Genomic DNA, 18,263 nt, shown 5'->3' on the forward strand with positions numbered 1-18,263 from the left:
TCAAGAGCCGCCCGCTCCGAAGCTGCCTAGTATCCTCAGCTGCTAAGGCCTCCTTGGCCTGAGCTATCTCCTCACGTACCCGTGCTACCTCTGCGTCATGCTCATCTTTGTTTGCAGGGATAACCGTGGCGGTTAACAAGTCGTAAGCTTGTCCATGAGGTCTATCAGTACTTGAGCCGGCGGGCGCACAGGGCCTCCTGCCCCGGCTGCTCCTAACCCAGAAGTAATTGCAGCCGCGGCTATAGAGTTTTGTCCGGGTTGAGTCCCAGCCATAAATACTCCTGCCCAATTTGGCGACTCACAGAGGTCTGGAATACTAAGGCCATCGGAACAGCCCCCGAGCGCACCATCTTAAACTTGATACAAAGAATCTGTTGAACCGGCGGACGAATCACCGTCAGAGTGGACGGCCGTCTCACCACCATCTTCAGGACCTTCAGAAAGTTCTTCTCTGTGGACGCAGCCCACAAAGACACGCTTCATGCCGGTTTGAACTCGGGCGGCTTTCGCACACTGAGCCGTCTCGACGAGGTCGGTGCAGTTGTCCGGCTCAGGCCCCGGCTCACCAATCCGGCCGATGAAGACGTGGATCCCTCCAAAGGGGACCCGGTACCCGTACTCAATTGAGCCGACGTCGGGGGCCCAGCCTTAATCGTCGATGTAGATCTTGCCGCGACGACTTTTGGTCATCCGGCCCACTATGTATCCCTTGAGCCCTTCGAAGTTGCCCTTCAAGAACTCAAATCCACCGTGCGCTGGCCCCACGGTGGGCGCCAACTGTCGTGGAATTGTCACGTCAGATGTCCTCGTGGAAGGACTTAGTTGTGGAGCCATCGCAACTAGGAAGCTTGAAGGGGTTAATCGGGACAAAGAACACGAGGGGTTTTATACTAGTTCGGCCCCTTACGGTGAAGGTAAGGCCTATGTCTAGTTGGGTTGGTATTGATGTTTCGATGACCAGTGAGCGAGATATGCTATGCCTGGCTCTCGATGAGTTGTTTTTTCTCCCTAAGTCGCTCGCAGGTCGTCCCCTTATATACACGGGTTGACGCCCTGCGGCTTACAGAGTCCCGGCCGGCTTATACACAATGTCCGGCTCGGTGACTAATTAAGTCTACCTTATGATACAAGTATACTATTATGGCGGTTTACTACAATGGGCCTTAAGTCGCCTGCGGGCCTTAAGCTCTCTATGAACCGCCATCTTCATACTTTGGTCTTGGGCTTCTCTCTGGTGAGTCTTCTTTGCGTAACCCGGCCCCTCCTGGGCGGCTTACACAAATAGTTATATCCCCTACAGGGATCCAAAGAGATCGAATCCATCCATGGTCCCAAGTGAAAGCCATTTTCAATCGGCCAGACGTGCATGTGTCGCTAGTCAAGACAAGAAACCAATCAAGGTGCCTATGTGCTTGCTTGAGCCTAGCACGTACGCTCTCATGGACGACGACGGAGATGATCGACTCTGCAGCTCGTACGACGCCGTGCTTGATGCAACGGTCGTCGCTGGTGTGGCTGCTACGCCTAGATCTCACTCGGCGGTGGCCTGGATGTGGATCGTGCTGGCCACGGAAAGATCTTCATGAGGGTTTCTATCTCTAGATCCGGTGGTTGACATCACGGTGAGATGCAAACTATGGACAACGGCTTGATGCAGAGGGATGGTGGTGCAGCGGCGGCGGTCATACATCGCATGTAACTGCTGGGCTCGTGGAAAAGTGGTGGAGACAACACTTGAGTGACTTGATGGTGGTGCTACTAGGCACCCGGTCTCGAGCTCCGGGGTGAAAGCCTAGGTGACCCGAGTTGGTCATGCCTAGCAATGGCGATGTTTTTACGTTGTTACCTTGTTGAAGGCATTGTTCGGATATGCTCGGACTACTTCTTCAGGGTGAAAACCTAGACTCTGACCTTAGGTGGTTGGATCCGGCAATGGTGGTTATTGAGCCTCGCTCCCTTCCTGAAGGCGTTACTGTTGAAGAATCTCGTCGTTCGTTTGGTGTAATAACATGGTTGGTGCGGATATGGTCATTGATGTAGTTTGCCGATTATGGATTCGATCGCTTCAGGGTTTTTTTTCTCACCTACGCATAGCTTTGGTCTTGTATGACTTTGCTATTTGTTGTTGTGTTCTTGTGTGCGTGTGTTGGTGTTGGCTGTGTGCATCCTAGCTATGCAGAGACCGGGTGTGCTTATTGTGTTTGTATCTTCTTGGTGCTCCATTTTGAGACAATAAAATTCACCCTTTGTCGAAAAAATATGTCTTAGGCAGGTTTCAGGCACACTTGTGGCCAGACACGAAATCACCAGGAAGGCAACCAAACTGACCCTAACTCCTCAATGGAGTAATGGGCTGGGCCGTTCAGTGGAGCGCCAAAGGCGAGATTACCATATGTCTCATAATAGACAAGAAATAGCGCTGACGCTAACTCCTCAATGGAGTAATGTAAAATATAACGGGTTTTTGGAAAAAACTGGAACGTAATAGGTCATCGGTAATAGGCCATTTGTTGGACAGTTTCCTAAACCCATTTTCATTATCTAATGTGAATTTTGGTGTGAGTAACTTGAAAAGAAGTCTTCTACTAGCACAAGACCAATCTCCTCTCTCCTTCGCTTTTGAGTGTTTCCCTGGTTCCGTGGGGTGGACTGGAGGAGATTGTCGTTGTCTCCATCCTTTGTGTAGTAGATTTTGATGTCGTAGAGGATCGTCCCAATGGTGATAACAGTGCCATCTTGAATAAAAGGCATTTGACTTTAGTCTCATCCTCATGGCGTTTGCACAACGTTGTCGTAGAGCGTGTTAGTTTTGTCCTTGTTCTTCTTCATGAACAACGGGTTGGTTGTCAAGTGTATTGTTGATTACAACATCATCTTCTTCAGTAACCTCTTCTCTCGAGTATTTGCTAGCAATATTGTTTATTTGATTTGGCGATACTAGCACAGTTGTCTGCCTATATCAGTTTCGATGGTTCAATGATATTTGTTTCTTTACATGTCTTTCCATATACTTTAGTGACTAGATTTTTTCGATGTTGTCTATTATTGACCAAAGCCATGGTGGTACAACAACAATATGTTTATTTTTTCGTATTGTTTTTTCTTTGCGGGGTCCGTATTGGTATTCCTCCATTTGGTCAAGGTTTCATTTATATACGTGGATCAATTATTTTATTATATGATCTTATACAGTGTTCTTTTGATTAATATAAACTAGTTTCGACCGCTAAATCGCCTGTGCACATGCGGCTACGCGAGGTTGTTATCCTCACCACTCGCCCCCACGCGATTCGTGCTCACTCCAATACGACGCTCGCGTATTAACTCCACTAGGCAGCCTACACCTCCTTGTATAGGGCTTGTATTTCTCTCTACGCGTCAGTAAAGGCCCACACGCCACCTGGTGGTGACAATGGCTACCTGCGCCAAGGCATTTACTGAGCTGTAGCCACAACGGCTACATGCACCAGGCGGGAGGGCACGACCAGGCCACTGTTGTAGTAACATATGTAGTGTACCCCCTCTGCCTAGGGCATGCCGCTTATTTTTCGTATGTTGTAGTAACGCATGCCGATCTACGTGTGTAAGTTAGTACGTAGAGCAAGCCCATGCAGGCCGCTAGTGGCTATGTGTAATAAAATTATCTCGATGTCATCATGAGTGGCCGTACTACCGTAATTAACCATGTCGCTAATCAGGAAACAGACGCACACACGTACTTTCTGCGAGTGAGTGAAGTCACCGCCCACGGGATCACTTCAATGCACCAATAAGAGAGGGCGCTGCGCGGCATAAATACGCCCAGCCCACCTGCACCGAGTAACGACACCCATCACAAATTGATTGCTCCAATCAATATGGCCTGCAGACGAACAGAAGACGACAGGGCACGCGTGCTCTATAAATCGATTAGCCCAATATGGGCTATTAGAGGTCGTCTAGTACTCCCTCCGTCCGGGTTTATTAGGCCTAAAGACAACTTTTCTTAGACCAAGACACATAGTAATTTGCTCACATTAATTATTCCATTCCACTTCCAATGCACTCTCTCACATGCATGCAGCCAATGAAAAAGCACACATGAAGTGTATTAACTTTTCAGCCATGGCACCAACAACAATAGCTATCAATACAACCAATGAAATGGTTGCATGCATGCACATTTCCAATGCGGGGCCTTATAAAAGGGGACATGCTTGTGATGCTGAGAGGCCTAATAAACCCGGACGGAGGGAGTACTATATTGCTGCTAAACCAACGGGATTCATATGGATTCTCATGGACTAACCTGGATTTATCTGTTTCTGCTGAAACCATGGCGTCCGCCCCCTCCTCGTGCCCGATGAGCGTGAGAACCCAAGAAGATGTACAGTGATACTAGCCTGCGTGCTCGACCGACGCATTAGCCTGTGTGCTAAATGACGATGCACCCCGCGTCAGGCCAATTATTACCCCACCCGCGCACCGGGGTCCCCGCAACGGACAAATGATGTATTTGTACGAAAGTAAATGTGCGCGGCCCACTGACGAGAGGGTATAGCCGGCGTATTCCCATTCTGAAAAAATAAAACACTGTGTTGTATTTTGCACGTGGGGGGAGAGGCTAATTTAGCTGCGGATCACGACGCGCTGCGGACGCATCAGATAAAGACCTCGCGTGGGGGCATGTCCTCAAAATTCGCGTCCAGTTTCGACTTAAGAATTTAGTGGCATTTATACTCTCCGTAGCTTTCAACTGGTCATGTGTTTTGTATACGTGAACGGTGACTGAAAGCGGAAACTGCAAGCTCGGTATATGAGCTGAAAGCGGAAAGGTTGTGTCTGTACTACCAACCCGGCAGCCGTCAAACCCCCTGCTCGGCCACTTGCTCTTCTCCCCCCCTCCGGCACCCGATGCTCGCCGCCACCACCGCCTCCCTCCCCGCGCCGCTCCGCCGCTCACCGCGCGCAACCTCCCTCGGTGCCTCCCATGGATGCGAGGCTGGGGCCCGCTCTCTCCACCCGCGGCCCCGCGGCCGGCGGACCCTAGCCTGCCGGGCGGAGCTGCAGCAGGACGCGCCGTTCGTGGCCGCCATCGGCGCCTGCGTGCTCGCGTCCCTCGCGCTCCCGCCGCCCAGGGTCCGAGGAGAGGCGGCGGAAGAGGAGGACGACGACGGGGAGTTCGGCGCGACGGACACGAGGATGGGCGTGATGGCCATCATCTCCTTCCTGCCTTACTTCAACTGGCTGGTGAGCCGAAGCAACTTGGTTGCTCTTATTATTTCCTTCCCCCGCAGACTGATAATGTTTTCGGTGCTTTTCTCCCTGGGATTAGAGCTGGGTCTTCGCGTGGCTGGACAGCGGCAGGAAGCTGTATCTGCTCTACGCGGCCGTCTATTTGGCTCCTTACCTTAGGTTTGTAATTGTGAATCCTGAGCTAGGAGCTTCTGTTTTCTTTGTTCGGTATCCCGGAACAACTGATTATTCGCTCTGTTAGGTTTTTATCTGAAACTAGTAATTCAACTTTTCAATTAGCTGTTGTTTTGCATTGAAAAATCCTGGCTCGGTGATGTAGTATGTCAGGTAGTTGCTAGTGGTACGAGCCAGGGACTGACTTAGGTTGGCAAAATGCTTCTTCTGCCATTGGAGCTGTAGAGTGTTCGGGGAAGTTGAGGATTCCAGTTCACCATTGCCCACTTATTAGTGCTATTGGAGCTGTAGAGTGTTCAGGTAAGTCGAGGATTCCAGTTCACTATTGCCCTGAGCTTCGGTCGACAAAGATCCACTGATTAGTGCCATTGGAGCTGTAGAGTGTTCAGGGAAGTTGAGGATTCCACTTCAATATTGCCCTGAGCTTTCGTTGACAAACATCCACTTATTAGACCATCTTCAATTGCTTAACAATTGCAATTGGGTAAACAACTTGGAGTGAGCAGCCGATTATCCCCATATATTCAGGGAAGTTGAGGATTCCACTTCAGTATTGCCCTATGCTTCCGTCGACAAAGATCCACTTATTAAACCATCTTCAATTTCTTAACAATTGCAATGTGGTAAACAACTTGGAGTGAGCAGCCATTATCCCCATCTGTACCTCAACCCCTCATCATATTTTTCATGTGAGTTTCTTCTGTGGTGTCAGTAATGTACTACTAGTACATTATGGACTATGAACTGCTCTTCGGGCTCTATCACATGGTGTTGCTATGAAATATGAACCTAGCAACGTTAAGTACAGTCATTACTTGTTAGGCCTTTTATTTTGTCATGTTGTACATGTTGTGGCTCTGTGTGTAAAGTTATATATGGAAGCAATTCAAAATGGAGCAGCGAAGTTACCGTACTTTTCATTTTCTGCCTCTTCAGTTGAGTATGATGATTGAAATTTAGTGTCATTACTGATTAGCCAAATGTTACTTGCCACCCTGCCTTGTAAGTTGTAACGGTGTACTAATTCATATGCACTTCTGGTGTACCATACCACCGTGTTCTAGCATACCACCATGTTCTAATTGCTGTGGGCTTACTTCTTGCATGCTCAACACTTTGCACATTTTCTATCCATGAATTGGAGATTAGACCCAAGCTGTCTGCTCGGGTAACTTACAAATGTCATTGTTGTTTCCAGAACGAACTTATCGCTCTCCCCTGATGAGAGCTGGTTGCCTATTGCCAGCATCTTCATCTGCATCTTACATGTTCAGGTAAGTGAGCGGCCTTCTTCAATACTTATTAAGCAAGTTGTGTTCATTTGATGAGATGCTTTCTTCCCTTGCAGCTAGAAGCAGGCATCAGGAATGGTGATATTGAGGGCTTCATGTTCTTTCAAAAAGCACAGAATCTTCTCTTTCCCAATGCTATGAAGGAAATGGATGGCCACCGTGCAAACAAGAGAGAATCTCTCAGAATGGTACGATTCAAGGTGGTCTATAACCCAGATTCACGATATCCCTATTAGTTAAAATTATGTAATCCGTCTCTGCATCTGTTCAGGGACATCGGGGCAACTCAAGAATACCTTCAGCTCACGAGTCCAGAGAGAAGCTTCGCAATTCAGATATCTTCAAGAAAAGACTTGATGAGCCTGACGAGAAACAAAAGAAATCAGACTGGCATTGAACTTGACGGGGTTCTCTTGTTGTATGGCACCGGAAGTGGTTCCAGACAGATGCTTGCTTATGTAGCTGCAGAAAGTCATGCGTGGGACTGTGGGTTGCACGCGAAGCTGGGGTGATGTTGTATGTAGCAGGCTTGTGGTTTCAGATTCCTAGTGTTGAATTAGAGGTGTAGCTAGTTTCTATGATGTTTGTGTTGTTACATGTCATAATTTGTCAGTTTGCAATTTGTTTTTCGTTAAATATGTGGCTTATCAAAATCACTAGCCGGTAACACAATTGCATCTTCATTTTTTTTGTAATGATAACACAATTGCCACTTCTAGAGGATGTAATGCTTCTCCGGGGTCCAGGTCATATAGTATACACCCATGAGATGCACTAATGCACTAGGCCAATAAAAACAAAGTCTTAAACTCATCAAATTTTAATTTATGACATAGAATACACATCTACCATGTCAGAAAGTTGCATGTCTAAATTCAATTCACAACTTTGTAAATAAAATGAGAAATACCATATTTAAATCTAAATGAATAGTTTTCGGGTGGCCCTATTCACGAACAAATGATCATATTTTTGGACAAGGAGATTTGGTGCCCGAGCCCAGCTGGTCCCGATATCCTCTCCTTCCGTTCCGCGCTAGGGATCCGAGAAAAGAGGCCTGACGCATCTGACGCTGAATTATGGAATTCAGGCGGGAGGTGAAATACGGGACATAACAGTGTATTGTACGTGGGACCAAGACATAGCGGTGGGACGACGGAGACGCGTGAGGTAGCTAATCCGTCGACCAGAATGTTAGTGCTTTTACCGTGCCTAGGATCAGATCAGGGGAACAAGACGTCGGGGTAAAAGCTGAGCCGTCTGTCAGACACGTCTATGTGATACACATGCGCACATCGTTTGTAGGCGGCGACCCGGCCCCCATCCAAATCCCCCGGTCCATCTAGCACGTCGTTGTTCATTCTGGAACCCTGATTTGTGCTGGTGCCCAGCCCACTACCATTTTACTTGCGGCGGCATTGGTGGCCATTTGAATGGATGATGTTGGCATGGAGTTCCTCCTCGATGCCGTTGACAGGTTAGATACTTCAGATCTGCAAAGTTTTTCAGCAATTTTCAGTGTGTTTTCACTGACGCGCCATGGCTGCCGCCGTTGCCGTTGGATTCTCATGTCCCCCCTGCATGAGGAGTTCGCCGATAGTCATGAGCAGCCAGATCCGGTCCCTATGTCCTTGTTGGTAAACAGCGGACCAGGAGTTGCCCTCCCTGCAGAATCAGACGTTGGCTATGGTTGTGGTCAGCAAATCGGCGTCGAGGACAACAATAGTAGACGAGCTGGAGTCCGGCGACGACCTGATTCATCGCCGACGAGGTCTGTGCATCGACTGACAGAGTCAACCTGCAGGCCCGTGGGTGGACAAAAGGTACGAAATGAAATATGTGGAGTTGTAGGATTACATCTTTTATATCTCCTGTCCTGACTGAACATTATTTGTGCGTTGCTTATATTCAGTAAGAACTTAGCAGTTAAAAACCAGATAGTTAATCTGAACAAATTGGACCACTTCGTTACCGCACCCATATTAACCCCCCAGGAATACCCACAGGCACCATGTTGCTAGCCTTGTTTCGTACAATGAAAAAATGTTAGGAAAGAAAATTTGAATTTTGGTTTCCATGATCGCAGATTACGTCTGGGTAGTGCGCCACCAGACATGACACCATGCCCTTCCCGAATTATTGCTATGGAGCAGTCGATTTGCAAGTACGCGGAAGAGCCGTCGAAGAGTGTGATAACGCCCGAACTCGGGCTGAATTTTGATTTGTTAGGTGAGGCATGCAACTTCTACAATCTGTATTCGTGGGAGATAGGCTTTGCTATTAAATATGGTAAAAGCAGATTGAATGCGGAGAGGACAAAGTGCATGCAACAGATTGTGTGCGGGTACTCGGTGAGTTTTCATTTCCGTAATGTATTCTATGGCGCGTAGGGAAGTGTTTGGCCGATTTGTCGTGGTGAAAAACATGCAGGGAAAACCGGAAACGGAGAACAGTAGGTCCTGCAGATGTCAGTGTCCGGGCTTGATTAGGTTGTTGCGTGCAGCAGAAAACAGTTGATACATCACAAAGCACCGTGAAAAAGCCACAACCACTCTATGTCGTTGATGATTGGTGAAAAAGTGCACCGGCCGTCTCACAAGCACATTGATGTGTACATTAAAGATTTGATAAAGCGGCTAAGGGAGAATAATGTGAATTTTGGAAAGGTGTACAACATCATTGGCAGTTTTTTTGGGTCGATCGAGAAGGTGCCATTCACGAAGAGGACTCTAAGGAACATTTGTGGTAAGATCAGCCGTGAGCAGGCAGAAGACGATGTTAGGAAGACATTGGAGGTGTTTGTAGACATTGTCAATGATGACCCTGGTTTGACATATAAAGTTTTGGCAGAGAGAACAAGTAAGGTCAAAAACCTCATGTGGACTAACGGAAGCAATCGAATGCAGTACAGGTTTTTTAGTGATGTAGTTACATTCAACACAACCTACATGAAAAACCTTTGGTCTTTTTGTTGGGGTTAACAATCATTTTCAGAGCATTATACTTGCTGGTGTGTTGATGAGGGAGGAACAAGTAGAGAGCTTCAAGTGGTTTTTTTAGTGAGTTCCTACGGATGATGGGGGGGGGGGGGCTTGCACCAAAGACTATTCTGACAGGTGAGTCAACTAGAGTTTTTTTTCACAAACTATGCTTATAAAAGAATGTTCAAGTTCCTTTAGAATGATCATATATATGAATAGTTCGTTGGACCTAACTCTTGCCATTCATGGTTGCAGATCAGAACAGAGCCATGGAGGTGGCAAGAAAGAAAGTTTATCCGGGGACTGTGCACAGGTGGTGCAAATGGCATGTGCTGAAGAAAGTCAAGGAGACATTACGGCAACTGTACACGAAGAAGTCTGATTTCCAGGCTGAATTCCATAAGGTTGTCAACCACATGTTAACTGAAGATGAGTTTGAGGCGGCATGCAACATGCTATTAGATAAGTACAATTTCAGGAAGCGCACTTAAATACCTAGTGTGAATGCGGTAAGTTCGAGCACACTGGGATGTTGTGCAGCCACGTTTTAAGGGTAACTAACTTCTTTCAACAGTTTAGGACCAGCATCAATGCTTTCCATGGCCTAACAGCTCCAGAAAAGCAAAGAGGGGTTGGGAGGCCGAAAGGTAGAAGAGAGAAGGCACCGTACGAGGGTCTGAATAAGCGGATCAGATTGTACAGCATACGTAGGCGCGAGGGGCACAAATGGACTACTTCCCCTGAAAGAGGGGATGCACCGAAGAAACCACGGAAGCCTGGAAAGTGCAAGAATTGCGGTATGGAAGGGCACTGCCGGACAACTTGCAATTTTTGTAGAATGAAGTCTGAAATACTGTTTCTGTTCTATTGTTACGAGGATTTTCTAGTGTGTTTGTGTGAGCATTGCTCTGCGCTTGTTCCTCACTTTCAAGAGTCATGATAAGTAGTCTAACTTTTAGACCTAAACTATGTTTCCTGATCATTTGTAGAATGATGCTTGCTTAATTGTAAACTGGGTGTACTTTCTTCACTCAGTTGGGTGCTTCAGTCTTTTATTTGAATCTTATTTCTGCTGGACTCATTCTGCTAGGGGCCGTCAGGTTTATCTGAATCTTACTTCTGGTGGCCTCATTCAGCTAGGGCTGGGACTGACAGGTTCTACTAGAACACTATATGTTTACTGTGGTCTAGATGACATTATTGGGACTGCAACTAGTGCTTGGAGTACAACACGTGTGCCAGCAGAGAGTAGCGAAGGAGTGGATGAGGTAAATCGGCATCTGTTGTGTGTCTAGTTGTCCTGTGGATTGAACACTCGACGTACACATGATCAGGCTTCCCTGTAGATAATGTGTCAGGCTTGCTGACAAAAACGATGACTGCATTAACAAGGAGAGGTGATCCATCTAGCTAACCTCGTCTACTCGCCATTTGCTAAACCTATGGAGTGCACGGCTCAGGTGGGCTCAGAAACAAAACCGGTCCGTCGAGGTACAGCCTGTTCCGCCTCTCCAACACGACACGCCGTTGCAATCAATGCGAACCATCAGCTAGCTAAATAAAATGAAATACGGCAGCAAAATACACTGGATGGCACGCATCCATAGGTGAGGTTGCGGTGTAGACATCAGGATCATCTGAGCTCGGGCTCAGAAACTGATTTTTGATATATTTTTTGTCCCTATAGTTGTGTACCAAAACTATAACTATGAAATGGTGACATGTTGCATGAATATTGTTGCTTTTTTGTCAAATTTGTCCAGGACTTTCTAAATGTTGATCATGAGGTCTAGTGCACTAGTGCACCTCCAGGTGCTAGCGCATGCTTATATTCACCTAGTTTCTCCAATTATAGCCCTCAACATCTTCACATAAAATTTATTTGACACAAAAGCAAAAGAAGGTGCCATAGACACCAAAATACATTTCTAATATCAGCAATACCTTTATTGTTTCATGCATGTGAATGTGCAATTTCCAGCATTCATAGTTGAGGCTCATATTATTCTGATTTCGGAATTGTCATTTTGGTATAGAATATCACATTGTTTCGTGAGGGCTTGCTACGGAAAAATCTAAAATTTATCTATCGATTACAACAACTGGATTGTCCATTTTATGGTCTTAAATTTTTGGATGTGTATGCTCATATTGTTTTTAACCTAAGTTTTTCCTTCTTTAATGTGGTTGTGCCTTTTTAGCTTGCTTTGTTTGATATCACCTGGTGATTAACTTGAATGGCTCTATGTGTACTACCAGCATAACACTTGCAACTTTGACAAGGGTGAAATTGGTCGCCCTATTGTTGTTGGCTTCGGCTCTTCCATGATACCATGTGCATCGTTTGGGAATTGGTTGCTATATAATTCAATGGTTGTATGGATTGTGAATATTTAGATTGATAATATGAATACTGAAATTGAAATAAATATGGTTTATTGTATAGTTGTAAATATTGATTGAATAAGTAGTGTACTAGAATGAAAAGTTTTTTCCCATGCATGGTTGCATGTTGAGGTGGGCATTTTCCCCTGCATGGTTGCATACTAAGTTGACATGTTTGCATGTTCATAGAAATAGATTAGTGGGGACCACCTATTTAGTTATAATATAGGATTTAATAGCATCATTGCTTCTCTTGCAGATAAACAGTGACACCCACATTTTAAAAACAATAATGAAAGATTTGCCATATTTCATTGGACAAAAAATAATTAAATACTTACAATGCACCCGACAAAAGCCCAGACATAAGACTACTCTCCTAATATGACGGCCCAGAATACCTAGCCCTAGCAGTAACTGTGCAACATGGTTCTTATTTATATAGTAAATGTTGTCAATTGATTTTAATAAGTACCCTTCGATATATGTCAAAAAGAAAATGTTGAAGATTCGTACTACATATTGGTCGTTGTTTAGCAACCGAATGATCTGGCATTTCCATCATGTTAGTGTTGAAATGAAATAAGGTGTGAACCAAATTTGTAGCATTTAATATTGTTTTAAATGTCAAAAAAAATCTCCTATGCAACATTTATTTTAATGTTATATGTTGGGCCTATTATCATTGGTCTATTTTTGAATTTTAAGGCTTGTATGCTTGGGATAGTCATTGACTAGATAAGAACACCAATTTAGAGTTTGCTTAATAATTGTGAATATTTGACTTTGGTTTCAAAAAATTCTTAGCATGGTTAATTTGCATGCAAAGTAATTAATGCTATTTAGAGGTGATATAGTGATAGCGCACAAGTGTAGAGGATCTATTCTATCTCTTTTCGATTAGTAAGTGTCAAACCCAACTAGGAGCTGAAGGAATTGGTTAATAGATTTTTTTTTGTAAGGATTCACTGTAAAAGTTGCAAATATTGCTGGATAGTTTATTTGAAAACAAAGATGGTTGCTAAATGTAAATAATAACAAAAGTGTAATGATGCAGCAAGTGGACCAATCCTTAATTGTGTTAAGGAAAAGCCAGTTGTATTGTTTATAGAAGTCAAATCTCTCTCGATGACACACGGAAATTTCGCCATTGCTTTAATCTAGTTCCATTGAGTTAATATTCATTGCCTTGATAACTGTTTTGTGGCAGAACCTATTATAATTTGTTGTTCTCACTTGAACAAATAACATACCTATGATTATACACTCTATGCTAGAATCCATGAATACAAACGAATAATTAGATAACATCTAACCATCACATTAAACATCGGGGATCCAACAACCCCTCATGCACAGTTCTAAAACCCAGGGTTTGGTAATTTTGTCACTCCAGCCACCCATCATACTAATCAACCTTTTTGGTAATTCCCTGCAATATAAGATGAACTCAAAGTAAAAGGATACAATTTTGAAAAAATAAATATGAAAGTATAGTATTTATCTCATGAAAAATTTGTAAGATGTTTCATGCATTTCGACCGTAGGGGTCACACCAAGTAGTAATAATTAGCTAGAGGTGCTCCAAATCATAGCAACATGACATGTAGTTTGGCCTGTACAAGTTTTCTCTTGATTGTAAATATCAGTGAGGTCGATAGTGAACTACTTGCTGACACCTCACACGGTACATAATATCATATTGGTTATAACTAAGTTAGACAACGTTTCTCTACATATTAACATATTGAATAGATATTTGTTAGACTCTTCTATGTAAGCCCTTGTCTCAAGACATTTAAATGCACTAAAATAGACACAAACGCATAATAGTATATCCATGTGGCACAAGTTATTCCACATGCAATGTGATTTTCCATTTGTGCTTCTTCCCACATGTAGTTCACCATCTCCTAGATAATTAATAGAAAAATAACACAATATTTATGACCAAATGAAGTTATCATTCCAATGTTTTCAATGATAAAAGATAAAAACTTATAAAGGTGAATTTTAAGTTATTATTTATCACATGTGGTTAATGTTGTTAGATATAGTAAAGTAATAATTAAAATGGTATATTAAAGTTTTATAAATGAAAAAAAATTATATAGCGGAATTAGTCTATACATAAATAAAAATGTCTAGTATAAATGGCAGCCATTAATATTATCTTCCACATGAGTCCTAATGTGTGATTGCATGTGTGATTGTAATCTCACATACTATGCCTGGCCTCGAAAGTGATGGTTGACACCCATGATGACTACCCCTCTTCATCCATTGTTGTTACCTAAGACTAATCGAAACTAGTGTCTAATGTGCGACTTCACGCTTGCTCATCGGGCATGTGAAGAAAGGGATGGTCACAACGAACATGAAGATGTATAATAACAAACATTATAGCTACCATACCTCAATCATCTCTAGTTCCTTATAATAGATAATAGTGATACTAATTTTTTGTTCCATGTTACATAAATGTACAAAATATGAACAAATACATGTTCAGATCTCTTGTCGGAGATGCTAATCAATATTTTATAGCCAAACAACACCAACGCTGTTTTTTGTTGAATATTTGAGGAAATTTATCATTAAGTTTAATAAAAAAACATGATTAGCATAGTAGCGGTGATAACCGACATACATCATACAATTGAAGTTAATCATGCAATCAAGATCATGAGTCAAGATGGCAATATTCCCCGTGGGGATGGGTACCTGCGGGGATTTACCCGTCATGGAGCGGGGATGAGGGACAAATTAGCCCCATGTGTATTGTTTGGTGGGTACCCGTTAGTCTCGTGGCGTGGGGATGGGTATGAAATTCCCCCTGTGGGGACTCCTTGGGTACCCGAAAACTATGTCATTCGTACTACAAATGCAGAATATATAGATTAACCTAGATATTTTACACAATAATTTTTCTCCACCTCTCCCAACAGCCATTTCTTCACCAATATCACCTATCCCAGTCAGCTTTGAAATCCCCATGGATACCCGATATTAACGGGGATGGGGGGCGTTTTGTCCCCATGAAGCTTCACAGGGATCGTGGGTATGGGGATTGGCGGGGATCGGGGTGGGGATGGTGGAGTCATACCCGGTCATCCCCATCCCCGTTGCCACCTTGAATCATGAGAAACAAGCATCATATTCATATCGATTGCTGCTAGTAATAAACCAAACGTTAACCCTAACATAGAGGATAAGATGACATATGGAGCAACGCAAGGAAATGCACATGTGTCATCGGGGAAGAAGTCCTCGTTGGGTAATGTCAGCGTTTGATATGTCTCCAACGTATCTATAATTTTTGATTATTCCATGTTGTTATATTATCATTCTTGGATGTTTTACAATCATTTTATAGCAACTTTATATCATTTTTTGAGACTAACCTATTGACATAGTGCCCAGTGCCACTTGCTATTTTTTGCTTGTTTTTTTACTTTGCAAAAAATCAATATCAAACGGAGTCCAAGCGCAACGAAACTTTTTGGAGATTTTTTTGGACTAGAAGACATTCAGTGGGCCAAATAAGTACCAGAGGGGTGCCCCGAGGGGGGGGCGCAACCGACCTGGGCGCCCCTGGGGTCCATGCGCGCCTTGGTGGGTTGTGCCCACCTCGGTGGCCTCCCGCACTGACTCTTCGCCCTATAAATTCCCAAATATTCCAAAACCCCCGAAAATAACCCTAGCTTAGAAGTTCCGCCGCCGCAAGCCTCTGTAGCCACGAAAAACCAATCTAGACCCTGTTCCGACACTCCGCCAAAGGGGGAAATCATCACTGGTGTCCATCTTCATCATCCCTATGGCCACCATGATGAGGAGGGAGTAGTCCATCGTCGGGGCTGAGGAGTTGTACCAGTAGCTATGTGTTTAATTTCTCTTTCTCCCGTGTTCTTGAGATGGCATGATCTTGATGTATCGCGGGCTTTGTTAGTATAGTTGGATCATATGGTGTTTCTCCCTCTCTATCTTGTTATGATGAATTGAGTTTTTCTTTTAAGATTTCGTTTTATCGGATTGAATACTTTTATGGATTTCAGAGCACTTGATATATGTCTTGCATATGAATACCCGTGGTGACATTGGGGTATTATATTGATTCACTTGATATATGTTTTGGCAATCAACTTGCGGATTCCCGAGGTGACATTGGGGTAATCTATGCATAGGGGTTGATGCATGTTTTCATCCTTGTTTCTCTGGTAGAAATCTTGGGGCACTCTTTGAGGTTCTCTGTGTTGGATTGAGTATTATGAATCTGAAATTGTTTGGTGCGTATCGTATAATTAACTCATGGATACTTGTGGTGGCATTGGAGTATCTAGGTGACATTAGAGTTAATTGATGCGTATCATATGGTGTTATTTTAGTACGAACTCTGGGATAAATCGAACGGAAAGAATAACTTTGCATTATTTTAGTACGAACTCTTGAATAGATCGAACGAAAAGAATAAATTTAAGGTGGTTTCGTACCCTACAAACAATTTCTTCTTATGTTCTCCGCTAGATAAGAACTTCGGATTGATTCTTCATCGCACGTTGAGGGATGGTTATATGATCCAATTAGATTAGCATTGTTGAGAGATTGCAATAGCAAAAGTACAGATCCTAGGCCTCATTCTCAAGCATACAAAAAACAATATCTACTATCATTACTACACTTGTATCACCATCTCTTCGCTGAACTAGTGCACGTATACAATTTACCATTGTATTTGGTGTGTTGGGGACACAAGCTACTTTTTATTATTTGGTTGCAGGGTTGTTTGAGAGAGACCATCTTCATTCTATGCCTCTGATGTCTACTACGCAACTTTATTCTTGTAGACACGTGTTGGGCCTCCAAGCGTAGAGTTATGTAGGATAGTAGCAATTTTCCCTCAAGTGGATGACCTAAGGTTTATCAATCCGTGAGAGGTGTAGGATGAAGATGATCTCTCTCAAACGACCCTGCAACCAAATACAAGAAATCTCTTGTGTCCCCAACACACCCAATACAATGGCAAATTGTATATGTGTACTAGTTCGGCGAAGAAATGGTGATAAAAGTGTAATATGGATGGTAGAAATATATTTTTTATAATCTGAATAAACAAAAACAGTAAGGTAGAAAATAGTAAACGGGCATAAAAATGGTATTGCAATGCTTGAAAATGAGGCATAGGGTCCGTACTTTCGCTAGTGCAACCTCTCAACAATGCTAACATAGTTGGATCATATGATTATCCCTCAAAGTGCAATAAAGAGTCACTCCCGAGCTCCTATTAGCGGAGAACAAAAGATAGGAATTGTTTGTAGGGTACAAAACCACCTCAAAGCTATTCTTTCCGATCAATCTATCCTAGAGTTCGTACTAAAATAACGCAAGCTATTCTTTCCCATCGATCTAATCAAGAGTTCGTACTAAGACAACACCAAAGCAAATTCATATTCATAATACTCAATCCACACAAAGAACTACAAAGAGACCCCAAAGTTTCTATCAGAGAAAAGATAATAAGAACATGCATCAACCCCTATGTATAGATTACCCCAATATCACCGCGGGAATCCACAAGTTGAATGCCAAGACACATATCAAGTGAATCAATATGATACCCCATTTGTCACCTCAAGTATTCATATCGTAACACATACATCATGTGTTCTCATCTCTGAATATTCATCCGACAATACAAAACTTCAAAGAGTAAAGACTCAATTCATCACAATAAGAGTATAACAGGGAGAAACATCATATGATCCATCTATATTAACAAAGCCCATGACATAGATCACGAGAGAGAGAGAGAGATTAAACACATAGCTACTGGTACAAACCCTCAACCTCGAGGGTGGACTACTCCCTCCTCATCGTGGTGGCCGCCAGGATGATGAAGATGGCCACCGGAGATGGTTCCCCCCTCCGGCAGGGTGCCAGGACGGGGTCTAGATTGGTTTTCACGGATATAGAGACCTTGCGGCGGTGGAACTTCTGATCTAGGGTAACCCCAATGGGTTTCAGAATATTTGGGAATTTATAGTGCAAAGAAGGGGTACGGGAGGCCACCAAGGTGGGCACAACCCACCTGGGCACGCCAGGGGGCCCTGGCGTGCCCTGGTGGGTTGTGCCCCCCTCGGGGCACCCCCCAGTGCAGCTCAGGCCCATCTTTGGTGTTCTGGTCCATAAAAAATTTCCA

General features: G+C 43.8%; 1 protein-coding gene across 1 annotated transcript; it reads left to right on the forward strand.

Annotated features, from left to right (window-relative positions):
• The first annotated feature begins 4,815 nt into the window (after positions 1-4,815).
• On the forward strand, positions 4,816-7,424 carry LOC123046683 (uncharacterized). The gene is made up of 5 exons (XM_044470096.1): positions 4,816-5,229; positions 5,315-5,394; positions 6,608-6,683; positions 6,758-6,889; positions 6,973-7,424. The coding sequence occupies exons 1-5, from the start codon at positions 4,894-4,896 to the stop codon at positions 7,096-7,098; spliced, it is 750 nt and encodes a 249-aa protein (XP_044326031.1). The 5' UTR covers positions 4,816-4,893; the 3' UTR covers positions 7,099-7,424.
• Positions 7,425-18,263: the final 10,839 nt, after the last annotated feature.

This window comes from Triticum aestivum, chromosome 2B, assembly GCF_018294505.1.
Source record: "Triticum aestivum cultivar Chinese Spring chromosome 2B, IWGSC CS RefSeq v2.1, whole genome shotgun sequence".
NCBI lineage: Eukaryota > Viridiplantae > Streptophyta > Magnoliopsida > Poales > Poaceae > Triticum > Triticum aestivum.